Below are 27,786 nucleotides of genomic sequence, written 5' to 3'. Positions count from 1 at the left end.
CCTAGTGCTCTCTATTAATTTGTGCTGTGCTTCACAACTTAAATAACCTTCCTAGGAGACGGAGAAATGGTACGCTTTGGGTGCTGGGGAAGCCATGGTAAAGCATGTCAAGTGGTGGTGGCTGACTGGTCAAAGAAGACCCTGAATAATGATTTAATAAAACTAAATAAGTTTTAAAGTGACGAATAAATAGAAACATGTCACTGTTTTATGTGATATATTTTAAATTATTATTGTTTCTTGATTTATTTCAATTGTTACTTAAATAGTCAACACCTAATACGAAGCTCATTGAGCACTGGATTAGTGCTCAATGAGCAAAGCTCATCAAACCATTGTCCATTTCTTGCAACAGCCCAAATCCTGCTGCTTGTTGGGCCATTAGGCCAGTGGCCAGCAAAAACTGCCAACATGTTGGGAGGAAAATGCCCAGTGTGCTGCCACTTTTACTGTTACTTATACCCTGTACAGTACTGTACTACTACTACAGTTACTAATACCCTCCTGTACTACTACTGCTCTTACTAATACCCTGTACTGTACTACTACTACTGTACTACTACTGTCACTACTACCCTGTACTATTACTGCTGTTATTACTGCCCTGTACCATTGGCATTAATACTGTTACTCTTAATGTACAACTATGAAAAGTGGTCCTTGTAATTTTCTGGGACTCCATGTCTAAGAATTAAAACCAAATACTGTACACGTAATGAATAAGTAGCTAATAAGTAATTGCAAGCTGAAAAAAAAATTGATGCACAGAAAGGCTTGATATTTTATGGTGATATTTTATGGCAAAAGTATTACCATAAAATATCACCATTTCATAGATTTTCAGGCATGATTTTATTTTTTTAACTTTATCTCAATACAGTATGTTAAAAATTTGTGGGGAATAATATGACCATTTCTTTCATTGATTGTAAGCTTTGGTTGCTTCCCATCTTGATGCAATGTCTTAGCCTCTACAGTACAGTCTATACCTAAGATTAAGGAGCAATCTATCACTTTCATGAGTTTCCAAGTTGAACATCACCACCTATTTTTAGGATTTGCAGATGATATACTGTACATACAAAATGAATGGATCAAAAACTAAGTACATTTTCATTTCATTTTATTACTATCAAAACAACAGTATAAGTACAGAGATTCCATAAGGATAACAATATAAATAATACTTTTGGCAAATTTATATTACACTAATCCCACCACTATACCCTTGTTGATTCGGCAGAAAATGGGGCTCTGGGTCACTCGAATTACCAAAAAATCCGAATTAACTGGGTTCAGAATATTTTTACATTGTTCGACAATTTCTGAATTTTTGTGTTCGATTATTCTTTAATTTTCTGTTCAGTTTTGTGCCTTGCCTTGGCTGCCACATAAAATAATCTACAGTATTTGTAATTACTGTGCAAACAATTTTTTTTTAAAACAACATATTGTACAGTAATAATAAAGTAAATAATATAGTACTAAATAAATGTAACACTGTATGCTGAGCTAATGAGGTAAAGGGTGAGGTGACAAGGCAAGAGATGGGGTGACGAGGCAGGAGGTGCGGCAGTTACATGGCCCATTCATTAACAGCACTACTAAACCATTGTCTTATAACATTTTAATTTATAATTTCTATTTAAAAATTAATTGATAAATGATGGCTCGATCAGGCTACTTTTGCACTTAGACAACTGATCAGTGAGTAAACCAGGGCTTATCGAGATTCAGTATACTGCACACTACAATAAGTAGCTAACGAGTCGATCAGTGGCGAAGAGGTTAAAAATATATATAAAGTAAATATAAAGTTCTGATAAATATGCCACAATATTATTTACTAAATGCTCAAGACAGATCCTGTGGTAAGCACCAACTCCCTTGAGCAGTGACAACAACAGTGCTTAAGAGATGATGAGAAGAGACTGGGAATATTCATAGACACAATAGCTTATCTGGGATTGAGTGTGGGATTTTTTGGGGGGGAAAATTAATAATTTTTTTAAAATGTTTTACCAACTCAGCACTAATTGAACCTAAATAATATGAGAATTATTGCGTAATTGTATACTGTCGTTATAAAAGGATCGCGGGCTGATGAGCATGGGAGGTAGTGAGTTGTCCTCTGCTCCCTCCTGTTCTGCCAAACACCACCCCCCCCTCCCCTCCCTGGCAATGCATCCAAACATAGTTTTGTACAGTATCTTAATATATTTCATATTGTATTACGATAATAACCGACTTTTCGGAACTGCTTGGTTACTTCAGAGTCATCCTGAATTCAAATTGTTTAATTAATTTTTTAAACATAAAACAACTTATTACAAATACATTAAATAAAAATTGTACACATGTTAAAAATTTGATGTTAAAAAACATTTTAAAATCAATACAATACAAGCACTACCATGCAAGAACAGTAAAAGATGAAGTCTGGAACTTTACCTATATAACAACAGAAATATCAGCAGACTATTCAGCTGTTATTTTGTGTACGTACGGGAAGAACTAATGAACTTTGCTGGGACAAAGCCTAGGACACCATTACTTGTTCTCACTAAATTCCACTCTGAATTAGATTTGTCCATGACTGTGATCACCTGGCCCTCTACAAGTGACACTTCACTCTCACTCTGCAACAGAACCAAAATGATACAATATATCTTTATAATAAAACTTGAAAAATGTAATGAAAGGCATCTTATGACGATTAGGAACCCCTGTGTACCGTATTTCACCCACTGATTAAACACCCTAATGCTAAATTGGAGGGTTAGGTTAGGTAAAGTTAGGTTACATTAGGTTTTGTTTGGTTAGGTTAACATTAGAGTATTTAATTATCTTGTAAAAAATAAACAGGGTTTCTTAATCTTCAGAAGATCCAATGAATACAATAACAAAACAATAGATGTAATACAGTCAAATAAAAATTAATGTGTAGTGTAGAAAAATGTGCTAACAACATATAATACCCCCATTATATTATAAAAATAATTATAACACGTATACAATACAGTACCAAGACAACAAATGTTTAGTTATGAGGTTATTATTGCATATTTATACCAATTTAAGAAAACAAAACAAAAGTAAAAGGGAATTTCAAAAGGCCTTACATGTTCTCTACAATATTTTTCTGAACATCTTTGAAGGGATATGGAAGAAGGTGTATAATTGTTTGAAATTTTGAGATTGTGTACTTAGATTGAGAAAGCAATAGTAAATCACAGTAAATACAATTTATATATGTAACCTGCTAGTACTGGTGAGTTAAACTACCACTAATTAGACTATTTAATATGCTGTAATGATGAGTTACACAACAGAGAATTAGCTTTTAGAAATATGCTGTACTGGTATGCTAGATCACCACTAATCAGACTATGTAATATACTGTAATGTACTAGTGAGCTAGACTACCACTAATTAGACTATGTACTATGTTGTACTGCACAACAAAGAACTAAGTAATGTAACATGCTACATAAGAACACTAGGTCACCAAAAATAAAATGCTCATAAGTATACATCTGTGCTTTATCATTATGTACATACTTTTTCTCTACTTTCAATAAGGCCAGCATGAGAGAGAGAGAGATTTTTTTTTTTAAGTGTGAGAAGAAAGACTATATGAAAGAAAACAGGTGTGGTCATTATGTGTGTTGGGGCCGGGGTGAAGGTGTGGCCTCAGGTAAATATGAGTCTGTCCAGCACATCTCTACTGACAGTATAAAAAGGAGGCAATGTAGTGATATAACCTTAACCTGGAACATAATGACCAAATTGTTAATGTTCATATGCCTGGTGATCAGAGGCTGGTTGACAATGAGTGACATTATTATTAAACTGTTGATTTTCCTTGGATCAGAACTTTGCCAAACTTCCAAGATCTTTAATTTACAGTTGATGTGTACTGTATGTGTATTACTGTACAGTAGCTAAAACAACTACTGTATCTGTGCAAGTGGGGGTCGATATGGTCCAAAATTTTACGTGTGACTAGTGATAGCCCTCAAATACCAAAATTTATCGTCCATGGTCTAATATTGTTTCTCACAAAGTATGCACAGATAGTTGTTTTTGTTACTGTACCTCTTTGTCAGTTTGACTCTCCAAACACTGTTTTAGCTGAATATTCTCCAAGCATATGTATTAAGACACCATGACACATGTTCAGGTTCATTCAAGAGCCATGTACAGCCAGCCAAAGATGAACCGACCCCACCATGGATCTTGTGCTCGCACTTTTACCTGGCAATACTTGGTATAGTAAGGCTGTATGTAAAGGTGATTGTGATTGGTGGATCTATTTTCGGCTGTATTACTGTCAGGATAAATATTAAACAAACCAAAGGTAGAATTATTATAATAATAAACTATTCATTGATATTTAAGATCAAAGGGAAGTTTGCAAATGTTCTTATATTTGCTTAAATAATGAAGAAAATTTGATCTGAGAATATTGTGGCAGTCCTCGTTCCTTGTTGTAGTTGAGTTGCCAATTCATTAATATAATGTCTTCATTATTTAAGCAAATATACGAACATTTGGAAACTTCTCATGATCTTAAATAACAAAGAATAGTTTATTATAATAATTCTACCTTTGGATTGTTTAATATTTATCCTGACAGTGATACAGCCGAAAATCGATCCACCAATCGCAATTACCTTTACATACAGCCTTAATTTACCAAGTATTGCCAGGTAAAATTGCGAGCACGAGATCCAGGGTGGGGGTCGGTGCACCTTTGACTGACTGTACATGCTCACTGCCTGATGACAAAAAATAAAATAAAATAAATAAATCCATCACAAAAGACTGTCCAATTGCTTAGTGAGCTGATAAGTGACTAAAATAATTGGTAAGTATGTTAGACCTGTGGTGTAATGGTCAATAAACTTGCATCATAGAGAAATATGGGCAAGTTTCTTTAAACCATTTGCCTTGGTTTACCCAGCAGTTACTGGGAACCTAGATGTTAATCAATTGGTGGACTGTATACAGTACTGGGGTAAAGGATAGCCACTGCATTTGGCATGCTGTCCAGTCTTCTTGGTTTATTCCTTGACACTGGGGGCCATATTCCTAGTTGTTACATCACTCGACCGATCGGGAGAACCGCCGTGTTTGGCTATTCAGAGACGCCTACAGACCCTTAAGGCAATCCCGATGAATTAGGTTTCTTATTGGGATCATTGGAACAATTCATCAGGAGGGGGTACCCGTACTATGGCAGACCCGATGAATATAAAAAAAAATTCACCCTCAACTTTTCATATATTGAGCTAGAATATACTCAAAACCGTAAGTCTTGTTTACCTTCAAAGATTGTCAGTTATTTACAAGTGATAAATAATCCCAGCTGATCATGAGCGTGCAGCTGTGCATCAGCAAACAAACAAAGTCTTTCTATTCTTATTACAGCTCCAGGAGTCAGATGCCTTTTCTCGTAAAATTTTTCCCTTCTCTTGAATGAGGCTAACTAGAGCAATGCACTGTTTAAAAGACAGCGGTATGCTATATTCACAGCTATCCATATTTTCCATGCCGTGTTACGACAGCTGACTCGCGGCACACCAGCCACTGGCCATCCCAGTATGGCCAACAACCAGTGAAATATAAGCCTTCAAAACAAACCTCACAGACACCAGAGAATAATATTTCTATATCCCATAGATATCCTCTTAATACTTTTATGTTCGTTTGGTCATATGATAATATTTTTTTTTATTGTTGGTTATATTTTTTTTGGGGTGCTTCAAGGAAATATTATTAGGGTACTTGACGCCTGCACATGCTGGTAGCCCTACCTGGTGGATCGGGATCCTGACCCATCATAGTGCTTGAAGCATGTTTTTAAATAACGTCTCCCTACACGTGCTTCAGGTTCCCGATGGTTGGGCTTCCCGTCAGGCCAATTTGACTGTTAATACGAGCCTGGGTCATATAGCTTGCTAATTCAGGGTGCAATTGTTGTGTTGCTAACAGCTTCTACAACTTAAAAAAATTCAAGCCTAGGTGGCCTTAGGGCCAGTCAGCCTCAAACATGCAGGGCGACCATAACCATTAAGTGATGGGTAACTCACTCGGGCAGAGAACTGGTAGAGTGCCTGGGCCATATGCATTGGAACAGGACTTGATCCATCACTGCTGTTACTGCTTGATGACACCTCTGTTTGTAGATAGCATTATCCTTATTGTACTCTTTGTTACAGTAGTACAGTACAACACATTATTACATCCTCTTTATCTGTTACATATCAAAATAACACTGATTTCTGCCAAGTGTGTGATGATATTAGGTATTTTACCTCAAGAGCACCTCAACCTACTTTCTTTTAATATCCAGTTCTTTGTATTGTAAGGATCTAAAAGAGTTTGACTTATCAGCAAATTGAAACCAGTCTTACATAATTTAAAGAGGAGTTATGTTGCAACCTCTCCCCTGAAGCCTAAAACAGTAGTGTACAGTATTTGCAGTTCTTTCTCACAAATCCATGTACAAAACTTGTATATTACGTGTACAGGTATACATTACTTTAAATAAATAATTACAACATAATCACTTAATTATAATATGACCTCAATAACCCTGCAAAGATAGGACCAAGCACTTAACAGATTTTGGATTTCGTTTTGAGTACAGTACTAGTTAAGTGTACAAGTGCCCAGAATGCTAGCCAAATATTGTCTAAATGAATCAATTTTGTTTTATATACCATATACAGTATCTATATATGGTAAAGTTCACAGTTCTTTGATGCCTTGGGAAATATAGTTCCTGCAATGTCACTTACTTCATGTTGTTGGGCATCTACAGACATTCACAATACAGGTATTGTATCCTGCTAAGTTGTGATAATCCTTAACTTCAGAAAATAAATGAAGCAATTAGCAAACCTTACCCCTTCCTCCATGGATATTTTTTCTTGTACACATTATAATTACTTCCTCGTTCAATACAGTACTGTACAATATTAACATTTCCTTCATTTATTTACAGGTGCCATCAAGAAAAGTGAATACAATTTCAAGGGACTATTTTCATGTCTCAACCTCAATATGAGAATTCATAACCATTGTCCTACCCTTTCATGTTATTAATTAAACAAGGAAAATTACTAACCTGTTAGTGTTGATCGAACAGACGTTGAGGGAGTGAGTGATGGTGTGTTACAGGATGTATAAGATGTGGGCGTGTAAACCAGTGGCATGGGTGGTGTCTGCAGTGTTCTGTGGATAGCCACCCATGTTGATAATTCTTTAGCCACATTCACACGCAGTAAAGCTGATCGAATATTTTCCTGGTGCTGGGAAAATGTAAATTTATTTTTTCATACTTCAATGATTCAAGTTTTAAGGTAGAAATATTTTCTGTAACACATGCATGAAATGGATTCAATGGCTGGACCATAAACATCTATCTTTGAAAATAAAGCCATAATTTAAAACAAGGTAACAAAAAATGGTATATTATGTACCATAATGATACAAAGAATCAACAAGCATACATAAAATTACTATAAAATCAAATCAACTTATATTTGTAATTTATCAACCATCAGTGTTATCAATTATCCACTTTAAGCAAGAATGAATTAATACTAATACTGTAGAGTACAGTCAACCCTCGCTTTACGCGGTCCCACTTTACGAGTTTCCACGTTTACGCGGTACCCTGCCGAACACGGAATGCTCACTTTCCGCGGTGTGTGTACCCGTTTACACGGAGAGCGGCGCAAGCAGGGTGCGCACAAGGTCACCCAGTCATCAAAACATTACCTAGTTCTTCACCTGCCACCCACCACAGCTGGCCCAAGTCAGTGATAGTGATAATGATAGTGAGGATATGGACTTATATGGACTTTGAGGGGTTTGACAAAGAGGCCCTGCAAGCCTCTGTGGTGGATAGTGATACAAGTGATACAGGTGAGGGCCAATAATCTGCCCTCTGCCTCGGAACCAACCCCCCATCCCCGTGTGCCCAGCCATCTTTTCTACTAATGTAAGTGTTAAAAAACCTAATATTATTGATATTTCTCTTAATTATTAATTGTGTGTGCATACCATCATAAAATTAGGAAGTTATTTTTACTACAACGTATTGTGTCTGAAAAAGTGGAGTTTGGGGGTCGGCCCGGTCTCTATTTCAATTAATCCCATATGTTATGTTGTTCACTTTACACGTTTCTCACTTTACGCGGGCCGCCGTGGGTTCAATTGACCGCGTAAAGCGAGGGTTCACTGTAGTTTGTGAAAACTGATGGGTGATACGATATGTGAAGTGGATAACCATAGTAGAACCATCTATTATACTGTATTTACATCAGTAAGAATGATTGACAACAAATAAAGTAGAGAGAGAGAGAGAGAGATTGTAATAATGATCATAATAATTAAAGGTCTATTAAGATAACATGGCAGCCCGAAGGCTGAAAATATACAATGAACAGAGGTGATAGGTTACATATGGTGAAATAGGGGAGTGGGTCACTTGATTGACAAAAGCTTTTAAAACGAAAATATAATAAACAAAGAGTCAACATATAGATTAACTATAGATATGGTAATGTTTGAGCTGGACTTGTAAACGTGTGTGTGTGTGTCTGCACTCATGATTCCAGCAATCCTGCATTATATCATCAAAAGACTTGAATACAGTACAGTCTATGACAGCTAAATCAACAGGAAGAATTTTTCAAGCACATGTTCCAATAATTATTCAAGGGTGTCTAAGACAAGAAGTGGTATCACATATGTTTTGGGAAAACTTGACAAAAGTCCCAAGTCACAATATGAAAGGGGAATTTTCAAGTACAGTATAGAATAAAAAATCATTGGATGGAGAAACTATAGAAAGTACAATACTGCATTGAAAAGTGCTGTGATTTTATTTATTTAATTTTATATATATATATATATATATATATATATATATATATATATATATATATATATATATATATATATATATATATATATATATATATATATATATATATATATATATATATATATAAATTTTTTTTTTAAGGGGATTAGCCCACCCGGGCACAGGTCAATGACCCACATCAGGGCCTGGGAGGGATATACTATTATAATTATTATAATTATAATAAACCATAAATAAATGCAAAAACAAACAAAAAAGATCAATAATGAGAAACAATAGATGTAAGTTGTGTTGTCAAACTATGAGAAACAATTGAGACCCTGCAATTGTGTATAAATGAGGCAGAAAGCCAGATCAGCAACCTGGGACTTGGTCAAACTTTTTGTGCTGCCATATGGCAGCAGGGTATACCATTAGACAACACATTATGCTTCCAATATCTTACCAGGCAGTAGTACCTCCCTCTTCGGTAGCTGCCTACTACCTGTACTTATGTTAAATCAACCTTACAAAAACATGTGGCTAAGTTGGCTGGTATATTTCTGATCTCCCTTTTCTCTAACTCCACCAGTTCTTCAGCTTGCATTCATCTTATTGAATCAACATTAGTATATGGTTAATATTGTGAAGTGTTAAAAAAAAATTGCATTAAATCTTTTGAAATTCCTCATTACAAAAAAGAGGTAAGCAAGAATAAGTGCAATAAAGTTAGAGGCAGCAAGTGTCTGATTCAAGATATGATTAGAGTATAAAGTGGACTGAGGAAAGTAGTGCTGTTATAGTCTACAGTACGTACACTTGTTGTCCACACACAACAACTTGTTGTTAATGATTGTGTTCACTCCCTGCCATTCTTACTTTTGTACTATTACTATGATGAAATTCCCTGTTGTATGATCTTCTTCTCTTCCCCTTATTACTGTACTGTATACAGTACCTGCATATCATATTTGTACCACTTGTGTTACTTATATAGTATGATTATTTTATTTGTCAATCAAGTAACCCATTCCCCAATTATGTTCTATAACTATATTTTCAGCCTTTTGGTTGCCATGTTCTTTCAATAAACCATTAATTTATCATTATTATTATTTTTACACACACACACACACACACACACACACACACACACACACACACACACACACACACACACACACACACACACACAGGCTGGGTATACAAAATATTTTATAAACCTAAGAGTGTACGTATAAATTCTAGCTGATTTTTTAAACCAAACTCTATAAGTGAAGGATCATCTCATTACATGTTGTAGATATAAGGATACACACGACCTTTCCACCAGTTAATCTTACACCCTTCACAAAAAGTGATATCTCCATCAGCCAGAACAATTGGTGCAGAGCACTTCTGGGAATGAAAGATTTCCGGGTAACCAGACAACTCTCTCATAGCCAGAAAAAATCCCTAGTCCTGGAATTTTCCAGATAACAGAAAAATTTTCTCAGAAGATCCAGAATGATGCATTATTTCATCTCTCAAAGCTGGAAACAAATCTCTCATCCCCAGAATTTTCCGGTTGACCGAAAAATATTCTTGGAAGTTCCAGAAATTGCGCATTACATCATTTCTCGAACCTGGATAAATATCCCCCATCCCCGGAATTTCTGGGTAACAGAAAAAATTTATTGGAATTTCCGGAAAATGCGCCTGATTTTCATATCTGAATCCTGGAAAATGCAGCCCCATCCCCAGAATTTTTTGGGTACTGGGAATATTTTCTCGGAATTTTCCAGAAACTGTGCTCCTCGGAAAATCGTTCCCAAAGCCAGAATTTTTCGGAAAATTCTGGCTTTGGGAATAATTTTTCTGAGAAAATTTAAATTACGGCTACCAGAGAGTTCCAGGTTTGAGGGATTCCAGCTAATGGAGATACAGGGTATTACTATGTATGTATACTATAAAGTATTAGGGATGAGTTTCAAAATTGTTTGTTATGTACAAAAGAAACACATGCTTATCACTATTGTGTCCTGGGCTCAATCCTTATCCCAGGACAGATATGAGAAGAGTATTGTCCAGTGTGACCCTAAAAAACATGGCAGGTTTTCTCTGGGTACTGTACTGTACTCAGATTTCCTCCTGTACTATTACAGTATTGGACATTGAATGTTGTAACAAAGAAAGGACCACCCATATACAAACAGAGAATAAGCAGAAAAGTGGTGAAATCATAAAAAATAAATAAAAATAAAAACCATAGATGGCTTACCTGGTCAAAGTTTACAGCTAGCAGGGAGCAGATATTGGCAAAACTCCACAGTGATTCCCGTAACATCTTCACCCTTGCCTCCTCCTTGTCCTGCCAGACAACTGCCCATTTACTAGCTACTCATTTCTATAATAATCATTATCATCCTGCACACTAGGAAAACTAATATAATAACAAGTGTGTACTATTGTTATCTATTACAGTATTATATGTAGTACTGTATAAGTCAAAGTTAATTACTTTACATGAAAAATATAATTTACTGGTCATTATGAACACAAAGAAATAAAATGGCCTCCACACCTGAAAAATGCTGAGAGTAGGGCGGGCATACGTGCACCAGGCATTAACCATTTCATTGTGGTAGATTATGGCTTCATGGTATTGGGTCTCTGCATCTTTGGTAGCTTCAACTGCCCGTTCTCTTACATGTGCTGCCTGAAGCAGAATATCATCATCTTTACCTAAAGCCAATATCCTCTAGACTGACAAACTACCAAAATTATCTTATTTTCTTTATTTTCCTTCACATCATAAACCACAACCAATAATCGGATTTTTTTTTTACCTTTTTGTCACCTCTCAATAGTTCTCATCTTTCGTTGATATGTGGCCCATGTCACTTGCCTCTCAACCATTAATATTACCATGTGATTCATTACTTTTACTTACTTTTATCCTCTTCACCACTGATCGGCTAGTTAGTCGCTTGGGCGATCGGTCACGTCTCTGTTACGCACTCTTGGCAGGTACTGGGCATGCACCGGTTCCTGAATGTACCTGAACCTGCTCCAGTGTTGGTCAAGTTTGGTCTTGAAAGAGCGCACATTCGGTGCCGTCACAACACTTTCTGGTAGATTGTTCCAAGAGTTCACAACTCTCACTCCGAAAAAGTTTACCCTCACAGTTTCTGGACCTGCGGCTTCTTCAATCTTGAGCTGTTACCCCTTGTGGGGCAAACGTCCGCCAGCTCCAAGTAAGGACACTCAACTGAGTAGTGCCCCTTGAGATGCTTATACACCTCAATTAGGTCGCCCCTTGCCCGTCTATAGTATAAGCTAGGCTAGTAAAGGCGCTCCAATCTCTCAGGGTAGTTGAGGTGCGGAAGTGCAGGCACCAGTCTGGTGGCCCTCCTTTGAACATTTTCAATCAACTGACAGTCCCTAGCATATCTCGGGGATGAAACGGGGTGACAGTACTCCAGGTGGGGAAACACTTCACTCTTGAAGATCGATACAAGGAACGGACCGTTTAGATATCTGAACTACCTTCTTATAAGACCCAATAATTTATTTGCCTGATTTACCTTCTTCTCACAATGGCCCGAGAACTTCAGCTCATTGTCAACATACACACCTAGGTCCTTCTCACATTCAGTCTCAAATAGTATAGTTTCTTCGTCCTGTTGGGACATATGATACGCCTTCTTACCGTTGGTACGCCCCAGGTACATCCTCTTACACTTCGTGACATTGAATCTCAGCAGCCATTTCTTTGACCATTCTTGGAGCTCACAGAGATCCTTCTGCAGCTCTTCACAGTCCGCTTGGTTCTTGATATCCCGAAATAACTTGGCGTCATCAGCAAACATTTGTATGGAGGTGTGTACAGCATCAGGCATGTCATTTATGAAACAAACAAACAACAGCGGGCCCAATACACTGCCCTGTGGTACCCCGCTTGTGACAGGTACAGATGATGATTTCGTGCCATTAATCACTACACACTGCTTGCGGTCATGTAGCATTCCCCTAAACTTTTATTTATTTTCTTTTACTTTTATCAGCTCGTTAACTGTTTAGGCGGTTGGTCATGTCTTTTGTCAACATCTACACCAAGGTCCTTTTCACATTCAGTCTCTGTTAATATTGTTTCTTCATCCCATTGGGACATGTGATACACCTCCTTACTGTTGGTATGACCTAGGTGCATCCTCTTACATTTCATGACATTGAATCTTAACAGCCATTCTTTTGACCACTTCTGAAGGTGACAAAGATCTTTCTGTAGCTCTATACAGTTCATTTTGCTCTTAATCTCCCTGAATAATTTGAGCGTCGGTGAAAAATTGTATAGCAGAGTGTATAGCTTCTGGCATGACATTTACAAAACAAACAAACAACAATGGGCTCAATACACTACCTTGAGGTACGACATTTATCATGAATACAGATGATTTTGTACCATTAATCATCACACACTGCTTGTAGTTATGAAGAAAGTCACTGATCCATGCTAGGATGCTCCCCTTAATTCTGTATCCTTCCAGTTTAATTTTTTGTACTTCATAGGGTACGCTGTCAAAAGCCTTGGCATAATGCTGGATCTGAGTCCACACATCTCAGCATAAAACCATAGCATTTCTTTATAAGGATGCAGGGGTGAATCCAGGAATATCATAAGGGAGGGGTCCAAGAAGTTGTGGGCAGGGGAACATGGCGAGTGCAGCGAGCCCACCAATATCGTGGGTATTTTGAGGCCATTTTGAAGCCATGTGCACTTGACATTAGGAGACATTCTGTTGTCAATAGCAATTACTTTTTGCTATACAAAAATATCTGAGTACAATACTGCATGAAAGAAAAAGTATTGGAATATTCTGATGGAAAGGGAGGGTCTGGACCCTCAGGTTCCCCCCTCTGGCCTGGATTCGCCCCTGGGATGTTGCATCATGGCGTATATTTTATTGCTCTCTAACACTTTACACACTGTACTGGTCAAGTTCACTGGCCTATAATTATTTGTGGAGTGGCAATTTATCTGTTTGAATACAGGACTCACACGAGCCATTTTCCTGGGGGCGAAAATATAATTATAATAATAATAATTATGTAATAATAACAATAAATAAATACAAAAATGAAAACATAAATCAAGAGTGAGAAACGATATACAGTATGTACCGGGTATGTTGTGTTGTAAATAGTAAGGGAAACAATTGAGACCCTGCAATTGTGTGTAAATGAGGCAGAAAATCAGATCAGCAACCTGGGACTTGGTAACAATTTTGTAATGCCATATGGCAGCAGGGTTTACCATTACTGTACACAATACCTGTATACTAAAATACAGTGTAATTATGTGTGGTACCTTGTAAATTATTGTAATATTAGCAAGTTCTTAAATTATTGTCAATTAAATATCTATGACATTGATAATTTGGCTGAGGAGCTGCAGTTTGAAATGTGAACAGTGTCAACATTCCTAGAAGAACACTGCATCTGATTTTGGTTCAACCTTGTCACTGACAGATCTTCTGAAGTTGTGTGATTTGTTTTCTGCTATTTGAGAAGCGCTACTGATCTTGACACTTCCCGCCTCCACTTGTGAAGTAAAGTGGTAATTTAGCATGCTGAGACATGTCAAGACATAGTTTCCATCAACAATGTCAACTGAACACTTGTCTGGTTTGTACATGTTCAGTGTGCATCGTTAGAAGCTATTAGATAGAAAAAAGCCTACACTGAAGATGTAATTGATCATTTTGGAGCTGGTAAGTGCCGCCTGCAATATTTATTTAACCATTGAAATTATGCTGCTAATGTTCTGAGCAAGTCACCACCATGAGACAACTAGCATTGGGCATCCTTTGATTTTCAGGATTAATTATATCTCATGAATTACTGTACTGTACTGTATTTATTTTAGTTTTTAATGCTTAAGGTCAACCCTATGATAATTTTAATGATAAATAATTTGGTGATAGTACTGATAAGTGCTATTGTTGATCATACAGTACTCGAAAGTAACTCGATTATACTTTATCATACTTTTATATGGTTGTATATCGTACCTGTTTTGAATAAATTGATATGTCAGGTCTTGTCTTGCTTTCATGCACCCTCCTGGAAAAATTCCTGCAATGTTCATGCTTTGTTGACTATCCTTGGTTGAACTGCCTCACTGTTTACCATTGTTTGTATATCTTTACTAAGTACAGTACAGTATATTGGTTGTATAACTGCATACCTACAGTGTCTACATGCTGAATCAATTGTAAAGTTTTATGATAATTTTAATGAATAAATATCAATCAATCAAATGCAGGTCTTATAATTAGTGTTTACCTTTACAATATTTTCCCAATTTTTTTGAATTTCAATGATGTGATAGTCATAAATTATCATAACTCTGCCCTTATTGGTACAATCCTGTGAATGCTGCTACTCTGAATGAAGTTTTCTTAAAAATCTGCCATTCATTTTTTAAATTCTTGAAATATCAAAAGGGAATTCTGTAAATTTCTCAGGGATTCAGAAAGGTTTTCAAGGCTTCATGGAGCTGTAGGAAATTATGTATTGTTAACTCTTACATGGACAATATTTATCCTGATCTTACAGCCAACATCACCTAATGACTTATCCTTATTTCCAAACACTTGTCCTCACTTGCTGATCATCATTCTCTTCTGATTATCCTCTCATAATTTGCTGATCATCATCCTCATCTGTTGACCATCATCCATAATTGAAGACCTTCATCCTTACTTACTGACCCTGTCTCATCAACTGACCCTCATTATTACCAATCAACTCTCATCCTCACTCGTTCAATATCATCCTAATAGCAGAGCTTATTATAATTTTTTTTTTTGTGCAATTCATCTATAATACAGCTCTCACAGTTCTGATTTCTATTAAGCATACACACACATACATATGCATGCCTCCTTTCATTTCCCCAAAACTTGCCTTACTTCTCTCCTTCTAATTTGTGTTCTCTTCCTACAATTAAAACTTAGTATAAATGATCTTACCTTCACTAGTTCCCTTGGTTTAGCATTACACTTAGCATCCATTATCATTCTAAGTGAATCTGCATCCTTCAAGCCTCCAATTTTATTCTGGATGTGAGTAAACAACCATAAGATAACAATAAAATAGAAAAATAATTGTCTTGTAGTTACTGTACTTTTTTTTCTACAAATGTCTACAGTATATTTTTCTCAATATAAATTCATAATTATCATGTTACAATGCTTTCAAAATGTAAATGTACACTAACAGCCTAATCTTCACCAAAACAACTAAATCATGGGTTAGTGGAAAGATGGAAGGGGCTTTAGCATGGAATGACTCACCTGAACATCACGCTGAGTTTGTCGTACCCGATGCATTCCATCCCGAACCTGTTGTTGTTTCTGCCTGGAACATGGACACCACTTACTTGCTGATGATGCAGCCAACTAACATATGTTTACAAATACAATGCAGTACAGTACATTCAAAATGAGCTATTACATCCAGCTACCTGGTAGTCCATACTACTGTAATACAGTACTGTACTGTATGGTGAGTGCACAGAATAGTACTGTACTGTTCTTGGATTCTAGACTCAAAGAAAGATATAGTTACTAATATGTAACAAGATACGGTACTACAATTTACAATAAAAAATGTGGCCATTATTTAAAAAAAATGTTTGAACTAAGGACTATACTGTACAGTATAAATAACCTGCTATACTGAACATCCCTGAGACATCTTAATCCCACTTTTATGGTTAAAATATTAAAATTTTACTAATAAAAGGAATATCTGCTCCTAAATAACAACATGTTATTTTAGGTTCAGGTAGTTTAATATAAAGTATAGTACAGTACAGTATTTTCATCTTTAATTATTCATATAATTAATTTCCACCCTTAATGTTGTTCATCTTCACATATCTTTCTTGTGATACTGGTCTTTTTCTTACCTTAGAATGTCTCAAAATCAAGAATAATCTTACTTGGCCTCTTCCTTGGTATGTTTGTAAGTTTGTTTGGCCTCTGTAATGTACTGAGAAAGCTGTGTGACCTGGGAGTTGATGGCTACAGCTGCATCAATGGTGTCTTGCCCCCATGACTCCACATTATCCCGAGCTGTCTGAAGTGATGTCTTCAGATCTCTGTCCATTTATTCAGTAATTAATGATAGTTGTACATATTATTCATTACACTACACTGTATTCTCCTAAACTTACTCGGTGTAGTTCTGTATACAAAACTAGCACTACACTGTACTGTATTACTCATTGCACTACACTTTATGCAGTATTCACTATTAAAAGTCTAGATTTCCAATACTTGTACTGTACAGTACAGTATATGAAATTTTATGATAAACACAAATTGTTTTAATGAGAAGAGGCCTACATTGTGGATAACTAAACCAAGTTTCATTTACTGATTAATAAAGTATAAATTCCACTGCAAATGATGTGTTTACCATAACACAAATTTGATACAAAACCAAACAAAATTGATCTCCCTTTCTGTACTCATATCTATAAACAATACTTGATAACTAAAATACCATCATATACCCTGTATACCTGAAATTCTGCAGCATAAAATATCAAGTTATGAAAAAACATATCACACTTGAAAAGGTTTATGCTCTCACAGGTAAATGTTATTCATTTCAAACAACATACTGTATAAGTACAGTACTGTATTTAAAACTAATATGTGATGTACAGCACAGTATATATTTGTTAACAAAGAGAAACTATCTTCTACAGGTACACACTATATACCCTATTAGGTATTTATTGATACAGGGTACAGAACTGATATAAAAATGTCAGGATAATGTAGTATATTCCAAATACTGCACAATCAATTATGTCTGAATTCGTCAAATAAACCCATTTCAAATGTCCTTTTTTATATGAAAAAATGCAATGAGTCATGTAGAAGGTATGGGATCAGCAATCATAATCAGTTGAACTTAGAACAAAAAAAGGTTGACTTGCCCATGTTCCATGTCAGGCAGAGGTGAATTCTTAGTAATCTTGAGCAGTGAGTGCCCGAAGGTTTCCATAGCTGCTGCCCTGTCAACACATCCAAACTTCAAAGTCATGTTCTTTACGGTACAACAGTACAGTGCTATAAGAACCATAATATGTGTTATTTCGGAACCATGTGATGGTACTATAGTACCATCACATCCAGGTTGATTAAGATGGTAATATACTGTACTGTACTGTATTGAAGTGGTGTTCATTATGGTGTCACTACATCCAAATAAATGTGGCCAAATACAACCCACCATGAGTAATTTCACTTACAGTATTAATAGACAAAGTTATATTAGTCCAGTTACACCACACCTTACAAATACTGTATAGGAATTATATATTAAGCCATCATACTTAAGAAGTGATAGGGTTGCAGAATCTTAACTTCCTTGTTAAGTGTTAGTTGGGACAACCAACACAAGTGGCACTGCTTAATTACAGGCAGTAGATTCATGTATCAACTGATGGGTGGTAGTTGGTACAGTACAGATGTGAGGAAGGTGTCATCCAGTGTGACCCTTCCAATCATGGCAGGTTTTCTCTGGGAGCTACAGTTTCCTCATAAACCAACACTGGACAATAAAGGTCATAACAAAGTAACAATGAACAAACCAACTGACTGAATGGCTAGTAAGCTGGTAATTTTTTTTTTTTTACTGGGATTAGCCCACCTGGGCACAGGTCACTGACCCACATCAGGGCCTGGGGGCGAAAATATGATAATGACAATAATAAAAAAAATAATACAGGTAACTATAATTATTACCGGTATTATAATAATTTAAAAAAATAATAACAAAATACCTGTACTAAAAATAAAAATAATACACTAAAAATAATAATAATAACTATAAATAAATACAAAAACGAGAAAAATAAATCAAGAATGAGAAACGATATACATTATGAATGTTGTGTTGTCAAAGTAAGAGAAACAATTGAGACCCAGCAACTGTATGTAAATGAGGCAGAAATTCAGATGAGCAACCTGGGACTTGGTCACAATTTTCGTGATGCCATATGGCAGCAGGGTCTACCATTAGACTGTAGTGGATTCCTCCCCTACAAGCACCGAACCTTCTCGAATTCCCCAGCCTACGCCTCCAGCGCCGCCCACGGAGCGGGGTTCAACTATCTACCCACGCCTACCCCCGCCTTATAAGGCCTGACACCGCTGTGACCACCCTCTTTCTACCCAGTGCCACAAGCAAGCAACACCTCCTCCTCCGGGCCAGCCTGGCAGCTGCCGCTCCCGCCAGCGACCTTGGCGTCCCTCAAGCTGCGTGCCCTCCTCTGGGCCCCCTCACCACCCAGCTCTCTCTACTCAATGCTTATTACCATGCTACCTACCCAGCAACAAGCTGCATTGTACATCCAATACAATATGTATACAGTGAGCACATTGTGAGTTTCCTTTCTCCATCTCATCCTGAGTGTGAACCAATATCTCATAACCCCACAAATGGTGACCCCCAGAGATTCGCACTCACACAGGATGGAGAAGAAACTGATCACTCTCCCAGTCTTCAAGCAACATGGAAGACTGGCTTACCCACGCAGAGGCAGCTCTCATCGGCTCTACAGCTACTGTCTCTACACCGCAGGTTAGACACCCTAGAGCAGCTCTGCTACTCTAAGCAGACAGCCGCTCCTCTTCCTGCCCCAAGCACCACGTCCTACCGACCCCAACACACCCGTCCTGCCTCAGACGCCGCCCCCGGCCCAGCAGTACCCCCTGCCGCTCCTCCTGACGTGGCCCCTGCTCCTAACGCGGACCCACACACCCCTCTTTTCTTCCTCAGGTACCCCCTGCTACTGTCTTGCACCCTGCTGCTGTCATGGACACTCTCCCTGACGCAGCCCCTGCTCCTGACCCAGGCCCACACACCCCATCAGGCGCATCTGAGGACTCTGTACCTGTAAGAGGGAAGCACAACAATCATCGCCTCCACAACCCTCCTTCCCCCTCTTTTTTCCCACAGTTCTCGTGTATATAGACAGAGTTGCCCCCCCTAGCGGCCAGCTCATCCACGCCCTCACCGTTATGTCTCACATGTGGCATGCACCACCCGTACTGCCTCACATGTGGCACTTAACTCTGCCAACCTCCAGCCTCCCGCCGCGCCCGGAGGGGAAGGGGAGTATTGTAGTGGATTCCTCCCCTACAAGTGCCGAACCTTCTCGAATTCCCCAGCCTATGCCTCCAGCGTCGCCCACGTTGTGGGGGTCAACTATCTACCCACGCCTACCCCCGCCTTATAAGGCCTGACACCCCTGTGACCACCCTCTTTTCTACCCAGTGCCACCAGCAAGCAACACCTCCTCCGCACCAGCCTTGTGGCTGCCGCTCCCGCCAGCGACCTTGGCGTCCCTCAAGCTGCATGCCCTCACTCTGGGCACCCTCACCACCCAGCTCTCTCTACTCAATGTTTATTGCCATGCTACCTACCCAGCAACAAGCTGCATTGCACATCCAATACAATATGTATACCAGTGGCGGCTCGTGAAAAAAAAAATGGAGGTACTGCAAGCCTCACACCGAGTCCCCACCAAACAATAAGCATGGAAAGCAGAATAAAGTATTTGCCTCGTCACAACCACAGAGCCATTCACATTTCTGATAAACACTGATGTTAAACTGGCGTGTATATTCTTTGTTCCTGCTTGTACTGTTCTGAAATTCCATGCTTATTGTTTGGTGGGGACTCGGTGTGAGGCTTGCAGTCCCTCCATTTTTTTTCACGAGCCGCCACTGAATTGTATACAGTGAGTACATTGTGAGTTTCCTTTCTCCATCCCATCCTGAGTGTGAACCAATATCTCATAACCCAACAAGACAACACATTATGCTTCCAATATATTCCCAGGCGGTAGTACCTCCCTGTGTTGAAATGATACCCGAAAAAATATTTTGGGCTGTAATTAGCAGTCAGATCTTTGAGGCCTACTTTCACTAAATTATAAGAATTAATTACAGTATCATCAGCTATTATATGATAACTGTGCTGGAGACATTGAGGAGTTACAGTATGTATGGGAAGTACAGTACTGCATTACATTAGATTGTCTATATTCTTAAAATAATTAATTTACCTTACAGTTTTCAAGACATTAAAACTCCATACAGTGTTTGTGTGTGACTGTAAACTACCTACACTTGCTTTAGGAAGTCAATGTAGTTGCCGGTGATCTTGCTTGCTTCTTTCATGCGCTGAACAACAATGTCCCAGCCTCCGAAGTCTCCAACCTCTACATTCTGAGGAGGAAATTTTTCATCTCAGTAGACATGAACACAATCTCAATTTTCTCGGGTGTCTCAGTCTTAGTTTGTCTCTTGTCTCAGTCAGGGTTGGCAAAAACCAGTTTTATTTTTAACCGAAAATCATTTATTTATTTTATTTGTTTTAATGCTATCATGTTGGTGTTAATAAGTTTTAAGTATGTGTAGCCCTTTTTATAACCTTTATAATATGTTATTATTTATAAACATTATATTCACTGTGCATAGGCCAAATTTGAATAACACAAGTTTTGATCAGTCATCCAGACATGTTTAAAGCAAAAAAACTAAGTTTATCTTAATGCATGGAAAAAATATTCTACCGTAGTGACCTACGCTCCCTATAACCGCTCCGCCGTCCTCGCCTCAGCCAATCAGCATTGCAGCTCACTTCACACCTTGTTTCTTGATCTGGCAGAATCATATAAACACCCCCCTGCCTCGCCGTGAAGGACAGGAAGTAGGAAGTATAATAGCAGCAGAAGTAAGAAGTATAATAAGCAGCACCACATAAATAAACCAATACTAATACAAAGGTTTGACGACCTTTGGGAGCAAAACAAAGATAAAAAATCAATAGATAAGATGAATTGATCTGGTTAAGCCCAGTTTCCACTCCTACTGTATTTCAGTTTGACCACCTTTCTTCAACCCCTAATAATCTTCTTTCACCTCATAACTCATGACTCCAATGCCAATGTGAAGGGCAGACTACATCACGCTCTCAAGCCAACAAGACCGCCTCTCAATAAGCTCTTCCACAGCAACTCCTCACCACACAGCAACTCCCCAGCATCTTACTGCACTGTACATACAATATACGTAGAGAAAATGCTATTGTGAGTTTCCTTCCTCACCTCCATCCTGGGTGCGAGATCTCCTTTATTGTATGTATGTTTGTGAGCCTAACGAAGAGAAAGTTGACACACTAACAAAGAGAACTTAGACTACTGCACCACATGTGCTAAGTTACACTACTTTTACAGTTGATTACAGTTGGAGAGAGAGAGAGAGAGAGAGAGAGAGAGAGAGAGAGAGAGATGGGCAGTGACAACTTGAACACATTAGAATCCCAGGCTCAGAAACCAACAATAAATAGAAACAGTCACCAATTATACTGAACAGCGGCAACTTGGTTCACTTATAATCAGGATTTGAGATGTGTGCAGCGCTGTAAGAAAGCTTATTATCACCACTTTCACCAGTGTGTAATACAGGGTAGTTCACATCCATGTCTATATTGAACAACCACAGGGACATAACACATCCCTGTCCAACACCCACATTTATTTCAAATGTTACACTTTCCTTCCCATTTACTCTTACTGTTGCCCTGCTGTTCTCAAAGAATGCTTTTACTGCATATAATAGCCTTCCTTCCACCCCTATACACTTGTAATGCCTCCCGCAATTTTTTCTTTTCATTCTATCATATGCCTTTTCCAGAACTACTTCTGGTAAAAATCATTAAAACCACCTGTTAGTAATATATATATATATATATATATATATATATATATATATATATATATATATATATATATATATATATATATATATATATATATATATATATATATATATATATGCTTGGTTTTATATATATATATATATATATATATATATATATATATATATATATATATATTACAGCATACTAAAACCAAGCATAAATTCTAAGACAACGAACAAATACCGAAATGATAAAGCACACATTATGTACAGCTGTAATACTAAATATAAAATACCGGTATGGCAAAAAAAATAATCTGGGTAAGATTGAAAGACACTTCATATTTACATAAGCAATTGAGTTGTAACTAACATAAAAATAGATTTAAGAGTGAATTTTAAACAACGATTAAGATGTTAATAATCAAAAGAAATTTAAAAATTATAATTTCAACATTCTTCCTTCAGGCCAAGTTACATTTCACTATTACATCAATACAAAACCTTCATTGTATTAGTCAGAATCATTTGCATTATACATATGAGTTCATGGTTTTCAGTGGTTAATCACTAACAGAAAAACTGAAAAGGATTGTTTCTTAAATAACGTTAAGGTTTTGAATGAAGCTCTCCTAATAGTGTCGTGTTGACAATCTGTTCATTTGTTTTGTTTTTAGATTATCTTATTTATCTATCATTTTCACCACTTATCATTTAACTAGCCATTCGGGCGGTTGGTCTATCCGTTGTTAGTGTCACACTGGTTAACACCCTTATCAAGTGTGTCCGGGCCGAGGCTCGAACCCTTGGCTTGAACCTTTAATAAATTGGAGAGAGATAAGCTTAAGACATACGCGCGTTACCTAACCGATGTACTACCAACAATTGAAAACTTATTTCAGCTAAGGCACTAGTGTGGAGAAGGCATATTAAACAGAAACAAAATATGACAAATAAGGAAATATAGGAGTATCTTCTCCACTTTTCATCTCTTACTTTTTTCCACAATACTTCAATTTGAGTAAAATTTTGAATCAGTGCAGAAATTCCCCAAATTGAGACCAAATATCCCCATCGATACCTCAAATTCCCCAAACATAAGAAAAATTTCCCAGGTCTGGCAACACTAGTGAAGTTCGAATTGCTTGGACCATGGACCCATGGAGGTATAATAGGCCGGATGGATACACGTGGGAAGGGTGTTGAGATTTGTGAATCTACCAAATAACAAATCATTGTTTACTTCCGGTTTCCTCCTGTACTTACACTGGACTGACCAACCGACCGAACGAATAGTAAACTGATAAGTGGTGAAATTATGATAAATATTAAATCACTTATAAAACGAACAGTTAAATAACATCACCTTTAGAGATGAATAAAACAAGTTGCAGTACATACTTTACTTTATTCTCTTCGCCACTGATCGGCCTATTAGCTGCTTGGATGGTCGGTCATGTCTCCGGTACGCACTAAAAGACTTACCCAAAATTCCTCATTAAACTTGCCAATGGAGCCCATTATGGTTATCTATTAATATTATGTATGGTTGTAGGAAGATCTGACTCCTGACGCTTGAGTTGGCTACACTGCCGTCAGTGCCTCACACCAGGCTCACAGAAGACACCAACACAACACGGTACTTGTACCTGTAACATTCGGAAAACTATTTTAATAGCAAGTAACGGTATTATATGAACTATTCCAACAGTAAATAGGGGGCAAGATCATAGTGAACTATTACAACACTAATTAGGGGGGGGTTCATGGTGACCTATCATAAACACTTAACTTGGGAGGAAGGGAGGTTCATGGTGAAGTATTACAACACTAACTTGGGGGAGAAGGTTCACGGTGAAGTATTGCAACACTAACTTGGGGGGGGGAAGGTTCATACTTTTTACTTTTATCCTCTTCACCGCTGATCGGTTCGTGGTGAAGTATTACAACACTAACTTGGGGGAGAGGTTCACGGTGAAGTAGTATATCAACTATTACTTTACCAAAATTATCTGGACAGCTGAGAAAAACATAGAAGTAAAATTGAGAGTAAGAACGACCTTCGATTATCATCTGTGTTTAGTAACAAGAAAACAAATGATGAAGTTCATGTGACAAGTGAATCATCTAATATTTTTTGTGTCGTGAGTCGTGGTGATGAAGGTTGAACTCTGCCCTTTCCTGCCTTAATCTAAATGTCTTCCTTTAGTCCAACAGATAAAATTGCTCTTGGCTTTAGTTCGTGAGAACTCTGTTGTAATACAGTTTTTGTGGGTTCCATCGCATGACAGTTTTTTAGTACACAATAATATGGTTGACTCGCTAAGAACTGCCTATGGTCTTCCTGATGCTAGGGCTTGCACCATCTCCCGTGTTACCTTCTTCCGTTTTCTCCCCAAAGCCTATCATAGGTATAGGGAATGACCTAACAGCTTGTGCTTTCAGTGTTACACCTACACGGTCTACTGGGTCTATGTACACTGTGTATACAGTATATTGTGGTTATATGCATGCTGAAACAATTGTCTTTGTATGACAATTTTACTGAATAAATACACTTGAGACGACTACACCACACACATTATACCTTTTTTTTTAAGTATACCAAGTAATTCATTCATATAATAATTGTAATATCTACATCTGGTAACGTAATAATTACTGTGGCAGACATACACTTTACTTACACAAATTGCCAAAACAACAGGAAAGCCATAGTTTCACGATTTTTATACCCATTGATGTAGTGCATGAACCTACTTAGACTGGTTCCATGACAAAACCCCAACGGGGTTGTCATTAATCAACACTAATCTAATCTAATCTAATCTAACCTAACCTAACCTAACCTAAACATAAAAGTGTTTTATTTTATATTTTATATATGAGACTGGGGTTTTGTCCGTTGGGGTTTTATCCGATCGCCACTTAGACTATGTGCTTAAAGTTCTTAGCTGTTGAAGGACAGACATATATAAAATCAACATCGTGTAACACACACTGGATAAACCGCCCAAACAGCTAGTAAGCTGATAAGTGGCGAATATGATATAAAAAAATGGGGGCAACAACTCTAAATAGGGTACATGTACTTTGGAACGCTTCGAAAGACGGGCACTCTTCTCCGCGAGTCATTACGTGTACTCTCACCTTTTACATATAAACAACTATTATGTAAAATGCACCAATTGGCGACAACCACACTGTCACCAAGTACTCTAACAACCAGACATTATAAAGAATTTACCACAACACTACACGAGTCGTGCACAGTCTTCTTGACGAGTCGGTTAAGTGAACTGTGTCAAATTAACCTTGAGGCTTGAGAAACACTAGCGGATGTAACTTTCTTCACCACAAACAGCATCTATAAGTCACTACTGCTTATTGTTTGACTATTCCTTTTCACCACAGCAAAGTTATCAGCAGAATTATTTTTTTTTCTTCTCTAAAGCAGCAAAATCGATTGTATACTGTGTACAGCGTTTCGTCACCAGGATTTCCCGCCAAAACGAAGACGATAATTGCACAAAGTAAAGTCTCTTATTCAAATTAGTTTACATGGAGAGCGACAACCGGTGACTACTTTGTGTTGTTGATGTACCAGTGTGTGTGTGGGCGAGATGCTGCTGCTACCTTGGTGGTGTCTCCGTGACTGGTGCCACCACAATATGCCAGAGAGGGAGGGAGAGAGGAGTGTCTTGGCACTAGCTCTCGTCCCTCCCCTCCCGGTACCTTCTGCACACACACACACCCTCCTACCATACTTGTTGCCTCCTTCCTACCATACCTATTGCCTCCCTCCTACCATACTTGTTGCCTCCTTCCTACCAGGCTTGTTCCCTCCTCCTACCATACCTGTTGCCTCCCTCCTACCATACTTGTTGCCTCCTTCCTACCATACCTATTGCCTTCCTACCATACCTGTTGCCTCCTTCCTACCATACCTGTTGCCTCCCTCCTACCATACTTGTTGCCTCCTTCCTACCATACTTGTTACCTCCCTCCTACCATACCTGTTGCCTCCCTCCTACCAGGCTTGTTCCCTCCTTCCTACATACCTTACCTCCCTCCTACCATACTTGTTGCCTCCTTCCTACCATACCTATTGCCTTCCTACCATACTTGTTCCCTCCCTCCTACCATACCTGTTCCCTCCCTCCTACCATGCCTGTTGCCTCCCCTCCTCCTACCATACCTGTTGCCTCCCTCCTACCATACTTGTTCCCTCCCTCCCTACCATGCCTGTGCCTCCCTCCTCCTACCATACCTGTTGCCTCCCTCCTACCATACTTGTTCCCTCCCTCCCACCATACCTGTTCCCTCCCTCCCTACCATGCCTGTTGCCTCCCTCCTCCTACCATACCTGTTGCCTCCCCTCCTACCATACCTGTTACCTCCCTCCCTACCACTTGCCTACCATGCCTCCTCCCTCCTACCACCATACCTGTTGCCTCTCTCCTCCTACCATGCCTGTTGCCTCTCTCCTCCTACCATACTTGTTACCTCCCTCCTACCTTACCTGTTGCCTCCCTCCTACCATACCTGTTGCCTCTCCTACCTGTTGCCTCTCTCCTACCATACCTGTGCCTCCCTCCTCCTACCATACATACCTGTTGCCTCCTCCTCCTACCATACCTGCTGCCTCCCTCTTCCTACCATACCTGTTGCCTCCCTCCTCCTACCATAGTACCTCCCTCCCCTACCATACTTGTTGCCTCCCTCCTCCTACCATACCTGTTGCCTCCCTCCTCCTACCATACCTGTTGCCTCCCTCCTACCTTACCTGTTGCCTCCCTCCTCCTACCATACCTGTTGCCTCCCTCCTCCTACCATACCTGTTGCCTCCCTCCTCCTACCATATCTGTTGCCTCCCTCATACCATACCTGTTGCCTCCCTCCTCCTACCATGCTTGTTGCCTCTCTATTACCATACCTTTTGCCTCCCTTCTACCATATCTGTTGCTTGAGAAAGTGAGTGTGTTGGGGTCTTATTGTGGAATTGGAATACGATAACAGAACGTACCATTTGCAGTAATAAGACTTAATTAAGAAAGAACAGAAAATGCATTTAAGAACTCACTTCTGGCCACCCTGCATTAAGAAAAGATTTGAAAAAAAAAATTGCTT

General features: G+C 38.4%; 1 protein-coding gene across 7 annotated transcripts; it reads right to left on the bottom strand.

Annotated features, from left to right (window-relative positions):
• Positions 1–1,108: 1,108 nt before the first annotated feature.
• On the bottom strand, positions 1,109–26,396 carry LOC121876060 (proline-serine-threonine phosphatase-interacting protein 2-like). Of its 7 annotated transcripts, none has more exons than XM_042380945.1 (12): positions 26,261–26,396; positions 24,142–24,305; positions 21,080–21,180; positions 17,880–17,957; positions 16,872–17,030; positions 16,222–16,285; positions 15,898–15,984; positions 11,445–11,579; positions 11,142–11,231; positions 7,136–7,319; positions 6,096–6,181; positions 1,109–2,639 (listed from the first exon to the last, which is right to left on the bottom strand). In XM_042380945.1, exons 2-12 carry the CDS (start codon positions 24,175–24,177, stop codon positions 2,490–2,492), a joined length of 1,170 nt encoding a protein of 389 aa, XP_042236879.1. In that variant the 5' UTR covers positions 24,178–24,305; positions 26,261–26,396; the 3' UTR covers positions 1,109–2,489. The 7 variants fall into 7 exon arrangements, with proteins under 7 accessions (XP_042236879.1, XP_042236878.1, XP_042236880.1 ...); XM_042380944.1 differs by lacking the exon at positions 26,261–26,396 and adding an exon at positions 25,904–26,254; XM_042380946.1 differs by lacking the exons at positions 21,080–21,180; positions 26,261–26,396 and adding an exon at positions 25,904–26,254.
• Between the last annotated feature and the right edge of the window lie 1,390 nt (positions 26,397–27,786).

This window comes from Homarus americanus, unplaced genomic scaffold (genome assembly GCF_018991925.1).
Source record: "Homarus americanus isolate GMGI-L3 unplaced genomic scaffold, GMGI_Hamer_2.0 scaffold34921, whole genome shotgun sequence".
In the NCBI taxonomy this organism is placed as follows: domain Eukaryota; kingdom Metazoa; phylum Arthropoda; class Malacostraca; order Decapoda; family Nephropidae; genus Homarus; species Homarus americanus.
This window is presented reverse-complemented; position numbering and strand designations above follow the sequence as displayed.